Raw genomic sequence first — 27,388 nt, 5'->3', positions numbered from 1 at the left:
CTCCACAATGGCTTGTGACAGAATGGGCTGCATTTCTTTGACACTTGTTCTCAGTCAGGGGGTTATGTAATGCAGTGATCAGCCATGGTTGCAGAGGGAAGCCTTCGTGTCCTGGTCTTTGTAAGGCACTGGGACCTCCAAAGGCATCTGACCGCTTGAAATGAAGCAGAACATGACGGTTTTCAAGGATACAGGCATCATGGCAGCTTGCAGGGCACCTGGTGCAGACTTTTAAGATGTGATACCAATGATCACACTTCTCTTCTATATTGATGGAACTAAAGCCTTTTCCGTTAAAGAAGTCTGATGCATTAATACATGGTGCTTTCAATGCAAAGTGTAGTCTACGGTGGCCTGTACCTGGGAGATACCAGATATGTTGGCAAAGCCTTTGCTGGGCTGTAGCACTGACCTCGGAATCGAGATGATCCGGCACTCAGTACTTTGGTATTAGGCTTGATACATCTCTGGGTTGAGGACTAAGACATTCCATACAGATCTTCAGAGGATCTTTGCAGTGACTAGGTGCATAAAGGTTTAGCGCACCTTCAACTTCAAAGCCACAGGGACAGGATGGCCACCCACCCCTTCAGGTTCACAGGTCCCACTCCAGCAGTTGGTATTGTTCTGTGCCAGTGTTCCAGAACATTCACAATTTGCCTTACTCATCTGGAGAAGTTTGGCAGTCTTGGCAGGTTGCTGCGGTTTCTGGGCTTTCAGGTGCAGCTATTCTTCAATTTTTCTGTGCCTTCGTAGCACCATGGCCACAGCAACAATAATCCCTGCTGTAGATGGATCGATTGGTAATGAAGCTGGGTAAGGAATATCAGAAACTGAACAATTTCCTTCTAACATGTGCATACAGCATTCACATCATACACAATGATGACTTACATAGTTCTCCATGTAGTTTATCATGGAGGATTCTGACAAGGCTGGCTATAGAATGCCTTGACGTGGGGATCTTATTCAATGTATGTAGCACAAGTCATGAAGTACAGGAGGAGATTTTAAGTGTGATGGGATTACTAAAAGCTTGCTTCCCTCAAACCTCACATGATCTAAACAAGGCAGAATTGCATTTCACAGCATATCCTTATAGTTCAAGGTGACAGAAAAACAATTTCATGCCCTTGTGTGGCATTTTGCAGTGCCTTTGTAAACTGTGGCGTGCAGGTGACACTGTTAAGTTGCAGCACTAATGGATAAAGGGTACCAGACTTGAATTAGGTGAACTGCTCTTGCACAGGGATGGACCTTAGGTTGCGGTTTGAATGTCTCCTTCTGAGGTAGAACTACTCTTTTGGGGCAGTTTTCCACTGGCCAGATAGTTGGTTTGTGAGCATAGATTGGAGCTGTACATGGAGGCTCTGCAGATTCTCATTGTGGCACACTCCAAAGGAATTGCCTGGCAACTGAATTTTCCACTATGCCCAGAAGCCTATGAAAGTCTCCATAAAAACTGGCTTGCTCCAATGAAATTAAGTGAAAGAGTTACTCGGGAAACGTTAGACTATTAAGGAAATACATTCACAGGTAGCACCCTAAGCACCTGACTCTCAATCCTCCCAAGACGCTGACATCAGTTATCCTATATACTGACCCATTGACAGCTACTGTCAAAATAGATGCCTGGATCTTTAAAACTTCAGATTACAGCAGCTCACTACTGTAAAAGTGGGCTATGGTTTACCTTCCTCTGACAGTTCTACGCGACAAAAACCTGTCAGAATGGAACTATTACTTCATAATTTTGATGGAGACCTGAGCAGAATCTTCTCTCAGAAATGTGGCTCCTATCTTTCGTAAAAAATGAAGGGCTGCAGTGGGAATCTGGTGTGGGATTGCTGGAAAATTTGCCCCTAGGATTCCGTAACATTTTCGGTAAAACTAAATGTGAGGAAGCATGGAAAAAGACCAACAAAATCTCCATGGATATGGTCATAGCTAAACTTTGCAATAAGTCTAACACCATCACAAAATAGGTTTCCTTTACTACGATTATGCTCTAGTTATATAAAACTGCAATTAAGAAAAACACTTTAAATAGGTTTCCATCATATACTTTAAATGTGATACATTATTTTGCTGCTGGATTCAGAATAAAATTCTTCCAGTCTAGAAATTAAGCAGGAACCAGTAGAAAACAAAGAAGAAGAAAACAAAGCAGAAGTTTAAACATCTGTATTCAGCAAAAAAATGAAGTCCCACAGAGGTTGGTTGATGATGAAATTTAGTACTCAAATTAAGCAAAAATCTCTTGTCAAAGCAAAGACCAGATACTATAAAGCTCCCCAGGTAACTCAGTAGGTAAATCACTATATTGTAAAAACCGAAATAACTGCAGATGTTGAAAATCAGGAACAAAAACAGAAGTTGCTGGAAAAACTCAGCAGGTCTGGCACAGAAGGAAAAATCAGAGTTAATGTTTCGGGTCTGGTGACCCTGCCACAGAACTAAGGAAGGGTCACTGGACCCGAAACGTTAACTCTTGACTTTTTCTTCACAGATGCTGCCAGACCTGCAGAGCTTTTCCAAATCACTACATTGTGTTCTACTCAGCCTCAGTGACACGAGAAAGTTTCCAGGTTCAAACTATGAGATGGGGAGAGTTGTCAGGTATTGAATGGCAATTACAAATTTCTTTGGATAAAAAGAACAAGTTCATCAGTAAACATTATCATTATTGTATTACTATGCAGTAATCAGTTAAGTTTTATATTTGTATAGACCCTTTTTTGACCTCAGAACATCACAAAAACATTGCAACCCTTGAAGTACCTCAGGTGTGCAGTCACTGCAGCAGAAAATGAAGCAGCCAACTTGCAAGTGGTAAGGTCCTTCAAACAGCAATGTGGCAATGACCAGATAATCTGTTTCTTTTTTGGTAATGGTTGAGGGTTAAACATTGATCAGGAAATAAAGGAGAACACTACTCCTCTTTTTCAAATTGGTACCATGGGATCTTTTACATCCACCCTGAGCTTGTCAGTACCTCTGTCAATACTGCACTAAAATGTCAAAAGACAACCTATATTCAAGTCCCACAGTGCTCTGTCACAGGAGGTTAGAGTGCTATTGACTGAGTCACAACTGTTTATAAATGTACCTTGGATGGACACAAATTGAGAAGTATCAATCAGAGGTACTTAAGCTAGAAGTAGAACTGATGTAGCATTTTGACAGAGAAAATCATTCCAAAATGCTTTATCGAAGTATAATTAGACAAGGTCAATCCTGCGCTAAAAGCAAACAATCTTAGAGATGACTAAAAGCATGCTCAGAATTTTGAGCTTCAGTGATCATCTTAATACAGGAAAGCAAGAAAGGTTTACAGATGAACTTTTAGGGTGTGCAGTCCAGCTAAATACGTGGATACCAATACTGGGCCTCAAAAGACAGGAAAAGGGTGAGGCCAAAAGTCCAATCAAGCTCAACATAATGGGGGGAATTTTTAACCAAACCCACCTGGCAAAAAATTGATCAGTATATTAGAAGCTAATTGCAACTAGGTTGTCTATTTTTTATTTCCCAGGGTGTAAAATGGCTAGTCACCAAATGAACTAAATTGGTTAGAAGTTAAAATTATGCCTAATATTATGCAGCTTTTCTTTTCCACTTGAATCAATGACCCATATGAATCTCATGTTTGGAGCTCTGTAAACATTCAGCTGCTTATGGGCATTAGATGCGCCTTGAAATTTTGATTTCTGCTGCTCTGATTTTTATGCAGGCGGAAACAAGATACATGAGTGTGAACACTAATAAACACTACTGTCTTTGAGGTGTGTTGCACTAACTTCAACTGAGTTCTCAAGATTAGCATACTGATCAGTAGAAGAGATTCTCATTGTGTTGTTGAGCTGCACTAAAAGGGTCGTCATGACTATGGATTACGAATGAACATATAGAATTTTAACTAAAGAGTTCTTGAAAAAAAATGGAAAGGACATACACCCAAAAGTTGACTGCAGACCTAGGTTCAGTGTCTGCCTGGAGAGTGAGAGATTATGGAAGTTCTTACCTGATGAGGTGCAGAAGAAGCTTAACAGGGAGAAAGCATACTTCAAGCTGAATTTCTAATCTCTTGAGTGTGTCTCAGGAAGTGAACATGATGGTAAAAATACACAGGAGTCTCAGTGAGAGACATACTTGCATTTTACTTCTTTCACATATACACAGGGGCAGAGGTTAGAAGCAAACTTCAGCCCTGTTCTGTGTTAATGGCCTGACGTTGTCATGTATGTAATAGACTGCTGTGATGGTCACAGCTTTGAGAACAGCCATTTAAACACTCCTGTGCCACTCGTAAAAGGAAAAGGCTCTAGCTCATTGAGTGCTGCAAGTCATTGTCAAAAGGAAACAGGACAAGAGTTTCAATCAACATACAAAAATAAGAATTTTGAATTCAACTGTTCAAGTATCAATGTCAATGCTACTGGTAACATTTGCTGCATGCAACCTGCAACTATCCATTCTCCACAACAATTCAGAGACTGATCCTTATTTCTTTTATAACTGAATTTTTTGGACTCACCATTTATTTCTAATCTGCATACAAGAGCACTGCACTCTCATTTCTTCTCATGCTCAGGAATTAATAAAATCAATTTTTGTTGATTCAAAGAGGTCTATTAAAACAGTAGTTTGGGGTTTGGGACAAAGGTATCCACAAGGGAAGAGAGCCACTTAAAATGAACCTTGTTGTAACCAGCACAGGTAGATAATCAAGGGGAGCCAGCTCATGCATCGTCACTCAGAGAGTTAGTGGCATCTTGTCTACAGCCATAACGAATTGGGGAACTTGGTCTGGGGACTGATCATAACAAATAAAAGTCTCTTGGACAGGATTTGAATTCACAGATGAAACTAAAGAATTAAACTGGGTAAACTCTCACTGTGAAACCAATTTTGAAAGAAAAAAATCTGCAAAAAGGTTTCTTGAATTTGCATTGCTACTGGTTAAAAATATCTGCATTTGATGCCAGCACATTCCTAGCAGAATTAGGGGGAAGTTATTTTTGAAGATTTAAAAGTTCTGTCCCTCAAACAGTTCAAAGGTTCAGCGAGGTACTTAGGATTAGGATTCCACCTTAAAGCCAGAAAACACATGTAAGGAAATGGGTGGACAAAGGTTGACAGGTGAAAACTGAAGATGATGAAACAGATGTAGTGGTAGTACAGTGATTTTCTCATTATTGTAAGGAATGCGGGCAAGGCCAGCAATTGTTGCCATCCTTAACTGTCCTTGAACCAATTGGTTCTCTGGGCCATTTCAGGGGGCAATTAAGAGTCACCCACATTGCTACGGATTTGAAGTCACATGTAGACCCGACCGGATAAGGTTGGAAGATTTCCTTCCCTAAAGGGAAAAAGATTGGCTTTTAGGTCAATGAGAAATGGTTCTACGGTTACCATTAAAATAGTTTGTAATTCAAATTTCACTATCTGCCATGCTAGGATTTGAACCCATGAGCCAAAACATTAACCCAGTCTCTGGATTAGTATTCCAGTGACATTACCACTGTGTCATCCCCTTCTACAAAACAACTAGAGTCACAGAAATCAGAATTTCAAGAGAAAGAAGAGCAAAGGGCAAGAGAATGAGAGAAAGGAAAGAGGGAGAGAATTTAGAAAGAACAAGAAGAGAAGAGAGAGAGTTTCAGGAAAACAGCAAACGAGGGAATGGAACTAAGACAGCTCAAGCTGTGGAGCAGGAGGTTTATTGTGTCCCCAGAAGAAACCACTGGTACAGACCCAAGGGCAGATGCAATTTGGTCTATCTGTTTAATCCAAAAATTTGATGAGACAGAAATAGAAGCATTCTTTATCTCTTTTGAGTGGTTAGTCCAGCTGTTATAGATGCCAGTCTAACATCAGTCCTAATTATTGTACAGTAAGCTTTCAGGGAAAGTTCACCAGGTTTACTCCCTCCCCCCTGAGGAAATTACCAATGATTAGGAGGTAGTAAAAGGTTATCTTAAGTCTGTACCAGTTTATGCCAGAGATCTATCAACAGAAATTCTGCACATTCTAGAAACAGAACATAGAATAGTACAGCACAGTACAGGCCCTTCAGCCCACGATGTTGTGCCAAACTTTTACCCCAAACCTAAGGTCTATCTTACCTCCACCCCTACCTTATACTATCATCCATATGCCTATCTAATAGCCACTTAAATGCCCCGAATGAGGCCAACTTCACTACGCTTTCCGGCAATGCATTCCACGCCCCTACCACTTTGAGTAATGAACCTCCCTCTGACGTCTCCCCTATACCTACCTCCACTCACTTTAAAACTATGCCCACATCGTAATAGCTACCTCCACCCTAGGAAAAAGTCTCTGGCTGTCCACTCTATTTATACCTCTGATCATTTTGTACACCTCTAACAAGTCACCTCTCATCCTTCGTCATTCTAAAGAGAAAAGTCCGAGCTCTCTCAACCTTTCCTTGTAAGACCTTCCCTCCATTCTAGGCAACATCCTGGTAAATCTCCTCTGCACCTTTTCCAATGCTTCCACATCTTTCCTGTAATGAGGCGACCAGAACTGGACGCAATACTCCAGATGTGGCTGAACTAGGCTTTTGTATAGCTGGAGCATAACTTCACGGCTCTTGAACTCAATCCCTCTATTAATGAAAGCTGACACACCAAACGCGTTCTGAACAACTCTATCCACCGAGGTGGCAGCTTTCAGGGAACTGTGGACATGAACCCCAAGATCCCTCTGCTCCTCCACACTGCCAAGAACCTTTCCGTTAACCCTGTATTCTGCTTTCAAGTTTGTCCTTCCAAAATGAATCATCTCACACTTTTCAGGGTTAAACTCCATCTGCCACTTCTCAGCCCAGCTCTGCATTCTATCAATGTCCTTTTGCAACCGAGAACAGCCCTCCACCTAATCCACAACTCGACCCACCTTCGTATCGTCCGCGAACTTACTAATCCACCCTTCCACTCCTACATCCAAATCATTTACAAAAATCACAAATAGAAGAGGACCCAGAACAGATCCTTGTGATACACCACTCGTAACTGAGCACCATGTTGAAAATTTTCCATCCACTACCCCACTTTGTCTGCTAAGGATCAGCCAATTTTGAATCCGATCTGCCACATTTCCCCCATCCCATGCCTCCTTACTTTCTGCATGAGCCTACCATGGGGAACCTTATCAAATGCCTTACTTAAATCCATATATACCACATCCACTGCTCTACCTTCATCCACGTGTTTGGTCACCTCTTCAAAGAATTCAGTAAGGTTTGTGACGCATGATCTACCCCTCACAAATCCATGCTGACTATCACGAATCAAAATGTGCCTATCCAAGTGATCATAAATCCTATCTCTCAGAGCCCTTTCCAATAATTTGCCCACCACTGAAGTAAGACTAACTGGCCTGTAATTTCCGGGGTTATCCCTATTCCCTTTTTTGAACAAGGGAATGACGTTTGCTACTCTCCAATCTTCTGGCACTATACCCATGGGCAGTGAGGACGAAAAGATCATCGCCAAAGGTCCTGCGATCTCTTCCCTCGCTTCCCATAGAATCCTTGGATAAATCCCATCAGGCCTGGAGGATTTATCTGTCTTCAAGTTCCTCAAAATTCCTAGTACATCTTCCTTACTAACATCCACTTCCTCTAGCCTACCAGCCTGTTTCAAGCTGTCCTCCCCTACAACTAGGTCTCTCTCAGTTGTGAACACCAAAGAAAAGTATTCATTAAGGACCTCTCCTATCGCTTTAGACTCCGTGCACAAATTCCCTTTACAATCATTGATTGGCCCTACCCTTACTCTGGTATTCTCTTATTCTTCACGCACGTGTAAAAAGCCTTGGAGTTTTCCTTGATCCTATCTGCCAAGGTTTTCTCATGCCCCCAAATAGCTCTTCTAAGCCCTTTCTTCAGCTCTCTCCTGGCTAACTTGTATCCCTCTAGAGCCTTTTCCAATCCTTGTTTTCTAAACCTTATATAAACATCCTTCTTCTTCTTAACTAGTCATTCAACCTCTCTTGAGAACCAAGGCTCCCTCACTCGACCGCATCTTCCCTGCCTGCTAGGGACAAACATATCGATCACACGCAGTATGAATTCTTTAAACAATCTCCACATTTCTATAGTGCTCTTCCCATTTTATCTTACCCAGTTCTTGCCTAACAGAATTACAATTACCCTTCCCCCAATTATAAACCTTACCCTGCTGTATGTACCTATCCTTTTCCATGACTACTGTAAAAGTAAAAGAGTTATGATCGCTACCGTCAAAATGCTCTCCTACCAACAGGTCTAACACTTGGTCCAGTTCATTGCCGAGCACCAAATCCAAAGTGGCCTCTCCTCGTGTTGGACTATCTACATACTGCATCAGGAATCCTTCCTGAACACACTGGACAAAATCCGCTCCATCTAAACTAATTACAACTAAAAAGTTTCCAATCAAGATTTGGAAAGTTGAAGTCACCCATGACTACAACCCTGTGACTTCTGCATCTTTCCAGTATCTCTCTTCCAATCCGCTCCTCCACTTCTCTGCAACTATTAGGGGGTCTGTAAAAAACCCTAACGAGTGACTGCTCCTTTCTTGTTCTGAACCTCAACCCAAACTGACTCTGTAGACATATCATTCTTGAACTGCCTTTCAGTAGCTGCTATACTAGCCCTGACTAGCAATGCCACTCCCCTGCCTCTTTTACCACCCTCCCTATTTCTTTTAAAGCATCTAAATCCGGGAACTTCCAACAACCATTCCTGTCCCTGAGTTACCCAAGTTTCTGTAATGGCCACAACATCATAGTTCCAAGTAGGGATCCATGCTCTAAGTTCATCCGCCTTATTTCTGATACTTCTAGCATTGAGATATACACACTTCAAAACATCCCTGTGTCCACAATTACATTCCATCGAACGCATTTCTTTATTAACAACCTCACTCCCTGTTGTGTCTGTTGGAAAGCTGAATACCTCATCCTCTGAATTACGAATCCAGTTCCCCATCCCGTATAGCTCGAGCAAATCTCCCTCCCAGGATATTTGTGCCCTTCCAGTTCAGGTCCTACCTTCCCCAGAATTTGCTCCAATTATCCACATAATGAAAGCCCTCCCTCCTACACCAGCCCTGTAGCCACGTGTTTAACTGCACTCTCTCCCTATTTCTTACCTCGTCATCACGTGGCACTAGTAGTAATCCAGAGATAATTACCCTGTTTGTCCTGGACTTCAGCTGCCAACCTAACTCCCTGTACTCGTTTTTCACATTCTCAGTCCTTTTTCTACCTATGTCATTGGTACTGATGTGTACCATGACTGCTGGTTGCTCACCCTCCCCCTTAAGGATCCTGAAGACAGGATCGGAGACGTCACGGACCCTGGCACCCGGGAGGCAACATACCATCCATTCGTCTTGTTCGCATCCACAGAACCGCCTGTCTGTGCCTCTTCCTATTGAATCCCCCACTACAATTGCTCTCCTATTCTCCCCCCTTCCCTTCTGTGCCACAGGGCCAGGCTCAGTGCCAGAGACCTGTCCGCTATGGCCTTCCCCTGGTAGGTCACTCCCCCCCAACAGTATCCAAAACTGTATACTTACTATTGAGGGGAACAGCCACAGAGGATCCCTGCACTCTCTGCCTATTCCCTTTCCCCCTACTGACAGTCACCCAGTCACCTTTTTCCTGTACCTTGGGTGTGACCACCTCCTTATAACTCTTCTCTATCACCCCTCAGCCTCCCGAATGATCTGGAGTTCATCCAGCTCCAGCTCCTGTTCCCTAAAGTGGCTTTTTAGGGGCTGAAGTTGGGTGCGCTTCTCTCAGGTGAAGTCAGAGGGCACACCAGCAGTGACCCTTACCTCCCACATCCTGCAAGAGGAGCATGCAACTGCCCTAGCTTCCATTCCCTCTACTCTAGATTTCCAAAAGATTAAAAAAAAAAGCCTTACCTTACCGACTCTCCACACAGTCTTTTTTTTTTGGTTAGAGGAGGAGGAGGATGGGTAGGAGACACTACACGTGTCGTATTTCAGGTTTAGCCAATGCCCAAATATATTAGTTCACTTCCTGGCTCACGTTCTCTCCACTCCCGCTGCTGAAAGCAAGAAGGCTGCCGCTGCACAAGGTAAGTTTTTATACAGAAAAGCCTTACCTGGCCTGATTATAAGATCATAACACATTGGAGCAAAATTAGGAAATTCGGCTCATCGAATCTGCTCCACATTCGATCATGGCAGCTATGTTTCTCAAGTCCATTCTCCTGTGTTCTCCCTGTAACCCTTGGTGCTTTTACTAATCAAGAATCCGTCTAGCTCTGTCTTAAAGGCATCTGACGATGTGGCCTCCACAGCGTTCTACGACAATGAGTTCCACAGATTAACTATCCTCTAGCTGAAGAAATTTCTCCACATTTCAGTTCTAAAGGGTCATCTCTTCACTCTCAGGCTTTGCCCTTGGGACCTAGTCCCTCCTACTACTGAAAACACCTTCTCAACGTCCACTCTACCTAGGCCGTTCAGAACTCTGTAAGCTTCAACAAGAACTCCCTCATCCTTCTAAACTCCATCGAGAACAGACCCAGAGTCCTCAAGTGCTCCTTATATGACATGCCCTTCATTTTTGGGATAATTTCTGTAAGGTTCCTCTGGAGCCCCTTCAAGGCCACAAAGCCAGCACATCCTTCCTTAGATACAGGGCCCAAAACTGTACATAATATTCCAAATGCAGTCTGACCAGAGTCTTGTACAGTCTCAGCAGTACATCTCTGTTCTTGTCTTCTGGCCCTCTTGAAATGAATCTTAACATTGCATTTGCCTTCCTAACTGCCAACTGAGCCTGTAAGTTAATCTTAGGACACTCCTGAACTTGGACTCTAATGTCCCTTTGCGTTTCAGATTTCCAAAGCCTTTCCCCATTTAGAAACTAGTCTATGCCTCTATTCTTCCTACCAAAGTGCATTACCTCACACTTTCTCCCATTGTATTCCATCTGGCACTCCTCTGCCCACTCTCCGAGCCTGTTCAAGTCTTTCTGCAGCCTCTCCACTTCCTCAACACTATCTGTTCCTCCACCTATCTTTGTGTCATCTGCAAACTTAGCATCAATGCCCTCAGTTTCCTCATCAAGATGATTAATGTCTAATGTGAATAGTTGTGGTCCCACCGATGATCCCTGCATAACTCCACGAGTCACTGGCTGCCAGCCTGAAAAGACCCTTTATCTCTATTCTCTGCCTTCTGCCAGTCAGCCAATCCTCCATCCAAGCCAGTACTTTGCCCCAACACCATGGGCTCTGATCTTATTTATCAGCCTCTGGAATTTAAAAATCATAAGCAGCTTATTTTGATCAGGTGGCATGAAAACTGAAGGGATCCCACTTATGAAAACATTCATGAAATAATTGTCCTTGAGAAGTTAAAAAACTCCATTCTCTTCTTACTAAGAGTAAACCCAGAATAACAGAGTGGCTGGGTGAAGGCTGGCAGCCTTCAGAGTTCAGAGAAGTACTAGAACGATTTCTGATATGGAGGGATTGTTTTATGAACAAAGGCTAAACAGGTTGGGACTCTACTCATTGTAATTTAGAAGAATGAGAAGTGATCACATTGAAACGTAGAGGACTCTAAAGGGCCTCCACAGGGTAAATGCTGAAAGGATGTTATCCCTCATGGAGAGTCTAAGGCCAGAGGGCACAGTCTCAGATTAAAGGGGAACCAATTTAAGACTGAATAACGAGGAGTTTCTTCTCTCAGAGGCTGGAGTGTAGCAGTGTCCTTGTGTATATTTTAAGCTTAGACAGATAGATCTTGATCAGTTAAGGAACCAAGGGTTGTAGGGAAAAAGCAGGGAAGTGGACATGAGGAGTGTGAATTGAATTGTGCAACAGGTTCGAAGGGCTTAACAACAAACTCATGTTCCTATTTCTTATGGTCTTATCACTCCACTGGTGATTATTACGAGCTGATCCATAAACCCCTGTTCCTGAAGACACCCTCCCCTAACAAAGCCCAACCAACTGGAAAGGCATCTGGACTGTGACAGGAAACCAAGTACCCTTGGGAGAGAGGAAACTGCTGGGAGCCCTTCTCAGGACTGAAATGGTAATGCTGAAATGAAAAGTGAGGTCAAAAGCCTGTGGATTTTAATTGAAGGATAAGGCATGCCCAGGTAAACTGCTTGAGACCATAAGAAAAAGCAGTAGGATTTATTCATGCATTTACAACCCATACAGTAGAGTCGGTCAGAGAGCACTGCAGACAAGACTATGGTGCTGACTGAAATTGTGAATCTCTGTACAGGCACTATCCTTTCCTGCCTGTGTACCTACCCCTCTTGCATAACTCTCAACTCCCTTGATAATTAAAGATGTGTCTAACTCAGCCTTGAATGTATTCAGTTATTCAGCCTTTACTATTCTGGGAGAGGATTCCAAAGATTAATAGCCCGCATAGAAAAAATACGCCTTTTAATTTCAATCATAACAGGGACACCCTTTATTTTGAAACTATGTCCTGTAATCTAGATTCTCTGACAAGGTAAACATCCTCTCTGCATCAAACCTGTCAAGCACATCAGAATCACTTCTGCTGCTTCAGTTGTGTGAGCGTTATAGATTTACATCTGTTTTGCACCAATATTTATGAATCTTGCCTTTTATGTTTGAATAAGGTCATCTCTCATTCTTTTGCCCAAACTGTTCACTCTTTCCGCAGAAGACAAGCCCGTTATTCCGAATTTGAGTTATGAGATAATTATATTAATTGGAGCAAAAAAACAGGAGACCATACAGTCTCCTATGCCACCATTCCATACTTAGCCAGATACTCCCACATCCCACGAAAGAATAATTTTAAAAATTACCCCTGTCCAATCCTCTCAAGTTATATAAAGATGCAGACATACAAAAACTGCAAAGGGAAAGAAACTCAGCAGGTCTTGTTCCTCAGTTCAAAACTTAATTTTATTGCATGGAACTGTCAAATACAGTTGAATTGTTGTCCCATGTAAACTCCAAAGTACTAAATAGATTTAAGTGCATAAATTAAAAGAAAAATCAATAAACATTCACAGTATTGACGAGAATGAACTGTTTAGTAAGGTAAATATTGTTCAATTTAAATAGTGATACGCTTGCACCAAATTCATCCAACTAGTAACAAAACAACATATTTATGACATTCAGAAAATACATTCTGTATGCAAAAAATCTTGTCTAGTTACACTAATTTAGCATTACCAATGAAAAGTACACCTCGGTATTTGTATTTACAAATCATCTTTCCATTCTCCAACATAAAACTGTTGCCAAGTAATCTAACAGTAGTGAGCTATGCCAAAACTAATATTTTCTAAGAGTTGGAACAGTCACTGTCATAAGGAAACTCAAGATGACAGGTCACAATCATGAGGCAAGAAGAAAGGCAGGAATCTTTATCCTGATTTGTTTTTCACTCTGCTTTCCTGTTGTTTTAACTGGGGCAGGAGAAGGAAGGGAAGGGTCCTGTACTAAAAGCACTGGCTCTCCACAGTTTCCTATTAACATCAACTTAACATTTCTAAAAAATAATATGTTGAATACCTAAGTGAAGGAGAACATCATGATTCTTTTGAATCTGCTCACCAGATGTGGTAATGTTACTACAATTGGAGATTAGAATCACATAAAAATGGAAATGTTTCTTCAGTTTTTGGTCAAATTCTAAAAAGTCACCTACAGCACCAGTACTGTCACCTCCACTTAAGTGAGCACTTAACAAATGAACATTTTTGTTGAGAAAGTGGTAATTGAAAAATCAAACCGATTTATATCTAAATATATACATATGAATTACATTCAATTTATTGCATATTTGTTTTACAGATCTTAAGTTGTAATTACTTTTGTACAATTGTTACTTCGAACATTAATATTGCAGATAACTGTGTGAATAAGGAATAAAAACAAAGTTGCTGCAAAAGCTCAGCAGGTCTGGCAGAACTCAGCTGTTCTGAGGAAAGGTCATTGGACCCGAAACGTTAACTTTGATTTTTTCTTCACAGATGCTGCCAGACCTGCTGAGCTTTTCCAGCAACTTTGTTTTTGTTCCTGATTACAGCATCCGCAGTTCTTTCGGTTTTTAATTGTGTGAATAATTTACACTATGCCATTAGAATTAAGTAGAAGTAATTAAAAAAAAACATGCAGGGTTAAAGAGATGGGTGGGTCTGGATGGGATGTTCTTCAAAGGGTTGGTGCAGACTCGATGGGCCGAATGTCTTCTTTCTGCACTGTAGGGATTCCTTGATGCTATGAATACATTGTGCAACAGACAGATACCAATAGCTTACTGTGAGCTCGCAACATGGAATAAATCTTGTAAAATCTGGTTATAGAGAACATGGAATCACCTATGTAACTTGCTGTTATTTGTTTAGGAAATTTTGAAATTACAAGAAGGGGAAAGCAAAGAAAAAAAACAACAGTTTAGAGAACAATACTCTGCATGGGTAAAAAACAAAAAAAATGCTGACCAATATAAAATGGTAATACAGCTTATCAATGTGCCCTAGTGTTCCATTTTATGATATTCATAAGTAAATAAACTCCTTGAACATTATTCTGGAAGTATCCCATATCATCAATTTTCAATTTTAGGTAGCACTTCAGGAAAAGATGCACACTTTTGGGAATGGACCTAATTATCACAAATTCACCCGATGTATCTTCCTAATCTATCATAAACTGATTTTCAGCATTGTCAAAAAACATCAAACAGCAACGCCTTAATTTTTATGTTCAATGTCTGATTGTTCAATGTTTTTTGCATGAAAAACTGAATAATTTAACAATTTGAAAGGAAGAACTTTGACTTATGAGGTGACTATATTAATAGGAACAGAGAAACAGGAGAAGACCATTCGGTCCGCTGCGCCTGTTCACTCTGTTTAATGCCAGCATTGACAGGTCAAACACTTCAATGTCTTTTATGCACGCCATCCCCAAACCCTGTATGCCACCGATAATGAGAAATATATCGATCTCTACTTTAAACAGACTCAAAACCTGAGCCTCCATAGGAGAGGATTCCAAAGATTCACAAACATCTACAATAATTTCTCCTCATCTTGAACCTCCGCGGCATTCTCCTTATTTTTAAACTGTGTCCCTCCCCAATTTTAAGACTCCCCAAGTTGGGGAAGCAGTACACCTGCATCTACCCTGTCTGTCTCTTTAAGCATTTTGATCACCTCTCATTCTCAATACAGGCCCCAAATTGCCCAATCTCCCTTCAAAGGACAATTTTGCCATCCCAGGAACAATTCAAAACAGCCTTCTAACAAAATCAGAGTTTGGAAGAACAAACCACTATTTTATAATGGTTCATCATAACTTCCTTTTTCTCGTTCTGTGCCACTATTTATGAAGCCTAGGATAATATTTGCCTTTTTAACCACTTTCTCAACTTGCCCTGTCACCTTCAATAATTTGTTAACATATACCCTAGGTCTCTAGCCAGCGATACTCAAATCATGTGCATATTCACAAAATGTTCATAAAAATTAACGTGAACCCAGATGCCAGCAAAACCAAAACAACATAGTCGTCTTTGGTACATCATATAGTGTATCTATTGTTTATCTTATGCAAATATTGACACCCTGACTTTTAGCCCAAAAATCTTTTATTACGACATAAAACTTCTGCTAACTTTGGAATGGGGGTTGGTGAAAACAGTCTAGCAATTCTTTTTCACAATTGCTATTTTTTTCCCCCAAATAAACATCAGAAAACACAGGTAAGTAGTCTCAGTTAGCAGTGCCCAGTAGATTCAGGACCATGGTCAGCAACTAGTGTCAATGTCATTATCCGCAAGGTCCAAAGACATTATCGATCTTCGCCTATCAAAACTATTACTCATGTAAAAATCAACATCTTTCTCTTTGCCTAAAAAATTGTTGTCAAAACTTGGCTTTTACCTGAATATGTACAGTAAATGTGAGAATCTGAGTTTCTAAAATACTTCATAAAAACTTTATTTTATGCATTCGTTTAGGTTGTGCCAAACTCTGCATATTCCATGGTCTCAGAAGATTCAATGAAACCTCCTTCCCTCCCAGCTACATTGAAATTAGCTCCTGAACCCTCAACTCCACACATTCCCTTCCTCACATCCTTACCTAGTCCTCATTTATTCATGTCCTCCATCCCACGCAGTACCCTATATACTCACATTCAAGCCCTCTTGAGTTAATAGTTACTCATGCCACCTAATTCATTCAGTGTCCTTTTATTCAGATCGCCCCTTTCCACTAATTTTGCAGGAACAAAGGCACAGAAATAGGCCATTCAGCCCCTTGAGCATGTTATACCATTCAATGATATCATGACTGATCTGTGGCCTAACTCCATATACCTGCTTTTGGCCCATATCTATTAACACCTTTGCTTAACAACAACTGATCAATCTTAGATTTAAACTTAACAACTGATCCTGCATCCACTGCCATTTGTGGAAGAGAGTTCCAAAAATTTACCACACTTTATGTGTAGAAGTTCTTCCTTACATTGATCCTGAAACGTCTGGCCCTAATTCCCAGACAATGCTCCCTAGCTCTAGAATCTACAAATAGTGGAATTAGTTAATCTTTATCTATCCTTGATAGAGGTGTACAAAATGATCAGATGTATAGATAGAATCGACAGCCAGAGACTTTTTCCTAGGGTGGAGGTCGCTATTACGAAGGGGCATGGTTTTAAAGTGAGTGGAGGTAGATATAGGGGAGGCGTCAGAGGTAGGTTCTTTACACAGAGAGTGGTAGGGGCGTGGAATGCATTGCCAGAACGGGTAGTGGAGTCGGCCTCATTAGGAGCATTTAAGCGGCTATTAGACAGGCATATGGATGATAGTATAACGTAGGGGTGGAGGTTAGATAGACCTTAGGTTTAAGGTAAAAGTTCGGCACAACATCGTGGGCCGAAGGGCCTGTACTGTACTGTGCTGTACTGTTCTATGTTCTATCCTGTGTTATCCTGTTAATATCTCAAACACTTCGAACAGAGCATTCCTTAACTTCCTAAATTCTAAAGAAAACAGGCCTAATTATATATAATCTCTCCTCATAACTTAGCCCCTGAAGTCCAGGTATCATTCTTGTAAACCTTTGTTGTACTCCCACCAAGGTCAACATATCTTTCCTAAGCTGTGGTGCCCAGATCTGTTCTCAACACTCCAACTGGGTTCTAGCCAGGGTTTTGTATATCTGCAGATTAACTTCTCCAACCTTGTACTCCATCCTCCAAATATCAAAACCAGCATTCCATTAGCTTTCTTGATTCTTTTTTGCACTTGTTTGTGACATTTTAAAGATCTATGCATCTGAACCCCAGAGCAATCACACAGCAGAGATAATGTCCTTGCCTCTGAATCAGGCAAATCCCATCTCCTTCAGAGATATGTATTAACGTCCCAGAACACATAGTTTTTAATCAATCTGCAACTGAATCTCCAAGTCTCTTTGGGAAACCACTGTAGTTGAGTTCATACTATCTAGACAATAGCCTGATCTATCCTTTCTCAGTCCAAACAGATAACCTCACTTGTTTACACTGTAGTCGATCTGCCACAGTTTTGCCCATTCACTCAGTCTATCCTTTTGTAATTTTATGCTATCAGCTACAATGTCTACGATACGGCCTATTCCCTCTCAACTCAGCATCATCATTCAACCCCTCCCACTTACCCATCACTTACTCATCCCCTGCTCCTTCTTTATCTTGCCCTCATGGCTGCCGGACAGCTGGAATGAATTGCAGCAATAATGATAAAGGGTTAAAGGGTGATATTTTACACATTTATTCCAATTCAAAACCTTTATAAGACATTGATTCGCATTGAAGAGAAGCAGTTACTAGAGCCCAACCCCAAGACCGAGATCCGAAGCCGCAGGACTCGGCCCTGCTTACCCATCACCACTCATCAGCCCCGTTCCACACACCCAGATTTATGAACTAAACTCAATAGTCTCAATCCCACACTTTCCTGTTGGATCCCAGCCCACAAGCCTCAGCCCCAATCCCTCCATCATCAGCTCCACTGAGTTCAGATCCTAATCTTCAGATCCTAGTACTCAGCATCACTTCCCCAATGCTAGCTCCACCCCTATCCTAGATTCCAGTCTCCAGGCTTTGACTCTGTATATGGTGGGATATAGCACTAAAAGAAATTTCTGATCTGTAAGGTAAAGCAGGTGAGAAATTGGTGGGGGGGATAAACTGGATTATGGGGTTTAAAGCACGAGATGTGCAACATATCAACACCACACACCATGAGTTTAATTTGGAACGAGAACAAATGTGCAATGAAATCAATCTTCAGAACTTATTAAAACATGAAAATGGAAACAAAGGGGAAATCAAAGAGGGAATGTTAAAATCTAACTTCAGCTAAATGTGCTAGAACCAATGAGCTTTGTATTATATTCTCTACCTTCCTTATCATTCAAAGGTCATTGATACTGATCAGGTAAATTCTTCAAGCATGAACCTGAGAAGGAAAGAGCAGAGGAAAATATGACTCCCAATGAGAGAATATGAGAATAGCATGCAAGTTACATAAAAGGAGGACGCAAAACTCTTTTACTGCCATGCAAAGACAGTAAACAAATAGTCAGAGTGGGGGAGGGGGAGGGGAAACGAAGGGGTGAAGCCTATATGAAACAAATTGGGTGATCTATGTTGTTATCTAAAATTAAAGGTGCAGAGCAAGACTATTATACTTAATACATATTTTGTGTTCATGTTTACTGGGGGAGACACTGCCAATATATGGACAGAAATAGAGATATTGGAGGTAATTAATGAGCTGAATATTGAATGGTCGCTTTTACTGGAAAGGATAACCATGCTTAAAATAGATTAGTCACCTGGTGCAGATGACTTTCATCCCAGGTCATTAAAGGAAGTAGGAAACAAGGTAGCAGAAGGGCTTGCCACTATCTTGCAACCTGCTCCATGTACAAGAACAATGTCAGAGGATTAAAATGTGGCAAGTGTGATATGTTTATTCAAGAAGGGTTGCAAGGTCATTCCTTGCAATTATAGGCCAATTATTTAACACCAGTGGTGGTTAAGGTTTCAAAACAGTAACAAGGGAAAAAAAAATCAACAGGCACAGAGGAGGTTCTTATTAATTAGGGAAAGCCAGCAGGGATTTCAAGAGATCCACAGTACCTGAGAGATCTATTTGATTTATTTTATATGAACTAACAAAGAAAGTTAATGAATGGAATGCAATGTAAGTTGTCTATATGGATTTTAAAAATTATTTGGAAAAGTACTACATTCAAAATTGAAGGTTTACAAAACTGAGGCTAGTGCAATAGCAGTCAATGTCAGTCTTGATAAACAAAGAAAGAGTTATAGACAGAAATCATTGAAACATGTAAAACTGGTTGTTTTTCAGACTGGATTTGATTGATGAGGTTGTTTTCCAGAATTCAGTGTTAGCACCTCTGTTTCTTTTCATATTTGTAAAAAAAAATTGGATATTGGTATAAAATAGAATTTGAGGTGTATGAGACACTAAAGAAGATTGACAAAATGGAGGTGGAAGGGATAGCTCCTCATGTGAAGAAATCTAGAATGATAGGTCACAGCTTTAGGATAATAGGGTAGCAGATTTAAAACAGAAATGAGGAGAAATTACTTCTCTCAAAGGATTGTGAATCTGCTGAATTCATTAGCCCAGAGTGTGGTGGATTAGGAGATTAAGTTAATTTAAGTAGAAGATAAACAGATTTTTATTTAGTAATGGGTTGAAGAGTTATGGAGAGTGGGCGGGAAAATAGAGTGGAGCTGAGAGGAGATCAGCCATGATTCTATCAAATAGCAGAACAGGCATGAAGGATTGGATTGCCTGCTCCTACTCTTAGTTCATATGTTTAAAGGGGTTGGAAAAGACAAAATAAAAGAAAGTAAGAAAATAGGAGGAAGGGTCACCGGACCCGAAACGTTAACTCTGTTTTTTCCTTCACAGATGCTGCCAGACCGGCTGAGCTTTTCCAGCAACTTTGTTTTTGTTCCTGATTTACAGCATCCGCACTTCTTTCGGTTTTTATAAAATAAATAATATGATGCTGAAGTGTGTTAAGGTATCAGAGGGACCTAGGATTCATGTTCATAAATCTTGGAAAGTGGCCAAAATATTAAGAGTAGCCAGTAAAGCGTTTGGGATCTTGGGCTTCAGATATAGAGGTATTGAATACAAAAGGAAATTATACTGAAATTTAAAGCTCTGGTTAGGCTACAACTAGTGTACTGTAACCAATTTTGGTCGCCAGACTTAAGGAAGAATGCAAGGGAATGGAGCATATTTAACAGAATGATCACAAGAATAAGAAATTTCAATTTAGAGTTCGGTTGGCGAAACTGGAATTATTGTCCTTAAAGGTGATTCAGGCAGTTTTATGGAAGTGTAAAGCTTTTGGTATGTTTAGATAAGGCAGACAACAAAAAGCTATTTCCATTAGGTATTCCATGGATTGGGGACACAGATTTAAGATTAAGAAATATAGGGGGCATATGAATTTTTTTTTTCTATATACAGCAAATGTTCATGACACAGGACTCACCACCACATGATGGAGGGCAGCTGAAGTGAAGATGTATGATTTCAAAAGTAAATTGTCAAGATTTGAGAGAAATGAACTCAACACTACAGGGATAAAGTAGGAAAATGAAATTAGCTGTGTTGCTCCAGAGGAAGTTGACATAGACTTAAATAGTTTCTGTGCAGCTATACTCCAGGATTCAAAATAAACACAAACAAAAAGGGAAAATATCCAAGAGAGGCAATATTTTATCAGAAGTGGTGTCAAAATCCATGTATACATAGAATATTTTCTGATAAAATTAGTAAACGTTGTGCTGATTAACTGCTTGAAACAGGATTTGAATAAATATCCACTAGCCTGAAAGTTGCAAAAAGTACAGATGATCAAATCCTCCTGAGACACAACCATCACTTTACCTACAGCAATATTTGGAGAAAGATTCTTTATAAAAGATTATAAACTAAAATCAATAAATCTAGTATCCTTGTGGAGTTTTTCTCTGGGGAGAATAGGCAAACAGAGAGGATATAGACCAAATGCTGGCAAATGGGACTAGGTCAGACTGGGATGACTGGTTGGTTGGCGCAGACAAGTTGGACTGAAGGGTCTGGTTCTGTCCTGTATGACTCGATAACAAGAATTTTTCCGCCAAGAGGTAAAAATGAATTGGAAAACCCATTACAGACATGATCCCACTTCATGGCCTGCAGATGCAATTTGTTTCCTGAGTGCAATTTACCTGCAATTGGCCACTCCTGTGCACAATATCAAGGAATTTCAAGGTAAAATTGCATTCACCCCTAAGTAAACTCCCACTATCATTTGTACTAGTTATACTGAAAAAAGGAGCTAAATGCCAACGCCACTCACAAAATGACCACCCCAACCCAAGTGAACGAATTGTTTTTTTCAAATTTCCACTTTTTCGTTAATTTCTAGGAGGTGGATGTAGCTGGTAAAGCTGGTCATCTCTCTCTCTCTCTAATGGCTTGAGAAGGCGGTGATCAGCCACTTAAACTACGGCAATCTTTGGGGTGCAGGTTCACTGAAAGTGTTCTCCAGGTTACAGCTGGAATATACTGTGCAGTTCTGGCCACCACACTACAGGAAGGATGTGACTGCCCACTGGCAGGGGGTGCAGAGGACATTCACCAGAATGTTACCCATCTCTCACACTCTCCCCTTCGCCCCGTCTCACTCACTCACTTACTCTTTCCCCACCCCCAATATCCATTCTCTTACCATCATAATAATAACAAACTTTCTTCTTGCCTCCTCCTTGAGCCAGCGCCATGACAGCAACAGCGCGAGGGAGCGGAGCAGAGACCACCGCGGAGCCAGAGCAGAGGGGAGCTTCATGTTGGTTTTTCAGCTGACTGAGATATCACCGTCCTCCCTCAATACCGGTACAGGCCACAAGCGATTTCATATTGCTAAATTTAAACAACAGTCTTGTCTCTTCCCAGTGGTTAAGGACGTTCACTTAATATACTTGTTTGAGTCGCATCAGCTCTCCCCTGTTCCTCAATGGTACAGTCCCTACACGCCCCCTCCTCCGGACGCGCGCTTGGACAAATCGCGGGGACGAGCGGTGCAATGTTAGTGTTGCCGCTGTACTTTAAGGAGCAGCAAAACATGTCAATGTCTCCAAAAGCGAGATAATAGCAGCTTTCATTTAAAAAAAAACAAAGATATCCCTGGTTAACGAGGCGAGCAAATATAAATGAGTAGTAGTGATATATTAAAAGTTGCATCAGTGGAATAACCTGGCTTCTTAACTTCAGTCCTTTCAGTTTGTTTTGCTCAAAAGTAGAAAATTATTTATATCAGGTTATTACTCATTATCGTACTTAAAAGTCCCAGCTTATTTCTGCTATCTGAAATAAGCCGCATGCCCCCATGATTCACCACCTGAAATTAAAACATAAATCGTTGGCAATTCTCAGCAGATGTAATCGCATCTGTGAATAGGGAAATTGAATTGTGTATGTTTTAAGTTTTGATCTCTTATCAAAACAAAATGCCTCCGATTCACCCACGATTATTGATATTCACATTTCAAGATCTACTGTCAACACTATTCTGCCCTTTACTAATTGCTGGTGTGACATGAGCACCTTAAATTATCTGCTTCCCTTTGCACTTTTAGTGCAGCCCTGTATTCTCTGTCGGATCTAAACATAACATTGTGATTAAATCTGTTGACAAGAATGACAATATTAATGTTTTGCAAACTAACTTCTCCCAAGCAGCGGTTAAAATGACAATTCGCTGACGTACGTTCTCCCACCCCTGCTCCATGATTCCAAATTGAATAAGTTTTGTGCATGAAGTGCAATTTTCATTTTGTCTTTTTCATCTGGTCGTTACCCATTTTCCCTTTTTTGGCGTGTGTGCATGATGAAATTCTAGTGTATTTTTTTAGTTGATCATGGGATGTCGGTGTTTCTGGTTAGGCAAGTATTTATTTTCTATCTCTACTTGCCCTTGAGAAAGTAGTAGTGAGCTGGTTTATTGAACTGCTGTAATCCCTGAAGTGTAGAAAAACCCACACTGCTGTTAGGGATGGTGTTCCTGGATTTTAACCCAACAAACCACGGAGCGCTGCCAAAGCTTGTGATTTCAAACAAAAAACCTGCTAGACTATAACCTGGTATTGTTTGATTTCTAGCATAGTTTCAAATCAAAGATTGAGTCTCTGTAACCATTGGTGTTGAGAAACAGGTTCGAACTTTATTTTGATACTTTTGTTAAGGCCTTTTAACCATGTTGAATACATTAATATATAGGCATATTTTTATTTGTTTGTGTCTGCTTTTGTTAAATAAACAAATAGTCCATTTTTAAAGAACGTCTGCATCCTTGTGTAATATGTATATCACAGATTAACCACTATGTTAACCAATACCAAAAGCCATTTTCGAGAGGGCTTCAAACTAATTAAAGAAGGTGATGCTTGGGGAGGGTAAAGGTAGGGTTACAAACAAGACAGTAAGGCAGCATTACAGGATAACTATGTGGATAATGATACCATGAGTGGGACAGGAAGGGACAGAGTGAACAGATGTAGAAAACCAGCAGTAAGTAGGGTTGGAGTGGGGTAGAATGGTTAAAAAGATAATGGCATTTGAAACTGCATAATATTCAGAACAAAATAAATTAATTAACTGCACAAACACAAACACATAACCTGGTTGTATATGATCTTATAACCATTGACATAGTTACAGGGAGATCACAGCTAGGAACTAAATATTCAGGAGTACGTGACTTTTCGAAAGGACAGTCAAGAAAGAAATGGTGATGGAGAAGCACTGTTAGTAATAGAAGGAATAAGTCTGATAGCTGGGAATAATCTGCGATGAGAAGATGTAAAATTATTTATGGAGATAAGATATAAAACAGGCAAAAATACACTAGTAGGAGTAGTCCATTGGTCGTCTACCAGTAGTTATATGATGGGACAGAGAATAAATCAAAAGATAATGAGAGCATGTAACAAGTTCATGGGAGATTGTAACCTTCATGAAGATTGGGAATAGTCAGACTGGCAGATGTAGCCAAGAAGAAGATTTCATAGTGCACATATGAGAAAGTTTCTCAGAACAATATGTTGTGGATCCAACCAGGGGCTAGGGTGTTTGCATGATGTGTAATAAGGCAGATTTAATAAATGATGTCAGAGTAAACGATCCTCTAAGAAACAATAACCATAACATGGAGAAATTTAGCATTCAGTTTGAGAAGGAGAAACTTGAGGCAGAAACAACTGTGGTAAACTTAAATAAGGGTAATTACAAAGGAATGAGGACTAACATGCTAGCTAAAGTGGACTAGTAAAGGAGTTTAGCAGAAATTTAAGAAGATGGTAAATGCTTTACGACAAATAGATATCCCAGTGAGAAAGAAAGATTGCAGGAAAGAGATAAGCCAAACATGGTTGATCAGAGAAGTTAAGAATAGACTTCGTAGAATCCCTGCAGTGTGGAAACAAGTCATTCGGTCCAACAAGTCCACACTGCTCCTCCAAAGAGCATCCCACCCAGACCCATTCCCCACCCCTGTATTTCCCATGTTGAACCACCTAACCTAAACATCCCAATTTAGCACAGCCAATCCACCTACCCTGCACATCTTTGGACTGTGGGAGGAAACCGGAGCACCTGGAGGAAACCCACGCAAACATGGGAAGAATGTGCAAATTCCACACAGACAGTCGCCCGAGTCTGGAGTCAAACCCAGGCACTGTGAAGCAGCAGTGCTAACCACTGAGCCACTGTGCCGCCCTTATTTTTTTTCTATTGTTTTTTGAAAAGCTTGCTCTGTGTAACAGGTTCTTTCAATTTACCTGCCACAGCACTGTTTGCGTTAACCTGTACTGCTCCCATTCCAGGACGAAGACCTGAATGCAATTTCTTCAGACGTCATCTAACCAGAACTTTACATAAAGTAATACTTTCCTCTTTGAGCATCCTCCAATAACGGCTAACACTCCTTTACCCTTTTTGATACTTTTCTGATAGTGTCAAAAGGATAGAAAAAAAAAAACAGACAATGTGCTAAGATTAGTGGTCGTTTGTGGTTAAACCTATTGCAGGATTTGAAAAGCTTCAAAAATCAACAATAAAACAAAAAGGGAGAAGATACATTTTGAGGGTAAGTATGCAATTAATATCAAGACAGTCAGCAAGAGCTTCTTTAAATATGTTAAAAGAAAGAGAAGACAAAGCTAAAATAGGTCCCTTAGAGAATGAGGTTGGGGAAATAATATTGGGAAATAAGGAAATGGCAGAGGAGTTGAATAAATATTTTGGATTGGTCTTCACAGTTGAAGACATTAATAGCTTTCCAAAAATAGTAAATAATTAAGGGCAAAAGGAGGAGCAGAAATTTATATAAGTATCTCTACAGAAAAATGCTAGGGAAACTAATGGGGCTCAAGGTCAATAGTCTCCCGGACCTGAAATGAAGCATCCAAAGATATTAAACAAAGTAACTACAGAGATCTTCCAAGAATCCATATATTCTGGAAAAGTCCCAGAAGATTAGAAAACTGACTATATAACATCTTTATTTTAAAACAGAGGGAGAAACAAAACAGGTAGTTATAAGTCACTTAGCATTACATCTGTCAGCGGGGAAATGTCACAGTCTATTATGAAGGATGTAACATTTAGAAATACATAATATGATCAAGCAAAAACAGCATGGCTTCATAAAAGGAAAAATCAAGCCTATCAAATTAATTAGAAATCTTTAAGGAGATAACAATCAGGATTGATAAAGAGGAAGCAGTGGATGTAACATATTTGGATTTTCAGAAGGCATTTGATAAGGTACTACACATTAGGTTATTTAATTAGATAAGAGCCCATGATGTTGGGTTTAGTATATTGGCATTAACGTAGGTTTGAAAACTAATAGGAGACAAAGAGTTGGGATAAAGAGGGCATTTTCAGGACGGCAACCTGTAAATGTTGGAGTCACACAGGGGTCAGTGCTGGGGCCACAATTATTTAAGACACACATTAATGACTTGGATGAGGAAAGTGAATGTACCATTGCCAAATTTGCAGATGACACAAAAAAGGAGGAAGGCAAATGCTATGGGTGACATGAGCCTACAGAGGGATATAGACCAGTTAAGCATGTTGGCAAAAACCTGTCAGATGGAATATAATATGGGAAAATGCACTTTGCAGGAAGTTTAGAAAAGCTGAATTTTATTTAAATGGAGAAAAATTTCAGAAAGTTACAGCACGGGGGTATTTAGGAGTTCTCATGCATAAATCATAAACAGCTAGCATACAAGTTCAGCAGATAACAGGAAAGAAAAATGGAATATTATATGATTTTCTTTTTTTTTCAAAAGAATTTTATAGGTAGATTTGATGGAGGTGTGCATGATTATGATAGGTTTGGATAAGGTAGACAAGGAAAAATTGTCCTATTGACTGATGGGCTAGGAAACAGAATTAAAACATTGGATTTTCCCATGTTTAAGCTGAGCAATACTTTCAGGAAGTTTCATGGTCAGTGTCCCATCATGGCTCACAGAGGCTTTTCTCAAGTTATCCCCTGCTTTTTCTCTCTTTAATTATGCAACTTGTCTCTTTGGTGCCCTTTTCATGTGGCAGGTGAGATCCAGTTCCTGCCCTGCCTGGCCCTTCTAACATACAATCTACTACTGCCATATTTAAAGACCAGTTGCACACCCCTTCCAATGCTATAAACCAGGAACTACCTCACCCACTGTCCTCTTAAGAAACCAAAATGTTTCAGATAAGGAATCTGGCACCATGCTTTCCAGATAGAAACCTAAAGGCCCTGGTGGACAGGTGTTCGAAAGGAGGGCCATCCTCTATCAAGTGGGCCATTACAGAAGGCTAAGCCATTGAACAAAGCCAGTCTGGATACAGATAGCAGCAAAAGTCAGTGCTGTCTCCAGGGTCAGATACAATGCACAGCAGTTCAGGATAAAGGTCAATATTTTTTACAAGGGTAAGTGCCACCATCTTCTCTCTGTTATGTTACATTCACTCTAACTCTGCCATTGCACACAATGATCATCAACACTCCTGGACCACCAACCTCACAATTGCATTCAGCATCTCCACTCAATACCTCTCACAATCCACCCTATCCTCAACATTAGCAATTCTTCCTGCTATCTGTCAAGAAATAAATGCTATCCACTGATAGTGATAGCCTCCAGGTAAGCACAATGTGAGTGAGTATGAAGAAATAAAACCAATAACCATAGGATGCACCCTGTGTAGATAAATAAAGTGACTCTATG

At 40.5% G+C, this 27,388-nt stretch overlaps 1 protein-coding gene across 6 annotated transcripts in view; it reads right to left on the bottom strand.

Annotated features, from left to right (window-relative positions):
• The window catches only part of hdac1 (histone deacetylase 1), a 77,121-nt gene extending 55,202 nt beyond the window's left edge, over window positions 1–21,919 (bottom strand). For 2 of the 6 annotated variants that reach the window (XM_048596961.1, XM_020534799.2), the window contains exon 1: window positions 21,832–21,919. In XM_048596961.1, the coding sequence (XP_048452918.1) occupies window positions 21,832–21,883 (52 nt within the window). In that variant the 5' untranslated portion in view covers window positions 21,884–21,919. Of the gene's footprint in view, window positions 1–9,947; window positions 10,091–17,718; window positions 17,776–20,607; window positions 20,691–21,831 lie in introns of those variants that run through there. The other 4 variants (XM_048596963.1, XM_048596960.1, XM_048596964.1 and 1 more) reach the window with 4 other exon arrangements.
• Between the last annotated feature and the right edge of the window lie 5,469 nt (window positions 21,920–27,388).

Source organism: Rhincodon typus, chromosome 5, assembly GCF_021869965.1.
Source record: "Rhincodon typus isolate 14 chromosome 5, sRhiTyp1.1, whole genome shotgun sequence".
Taxonomy (NCBI): domain Eukaryota; kingdom Metazoa; phylum Chordata; class Chondrichthyes; order Orectolobiformes; family Rhincodontidae; genus Rhincodon; species Rhincodon typus.
Note: the sequence above shows the minus strand (reverse complement) of the source record. Positions and strands in the feature narration are given on the sequence as shown.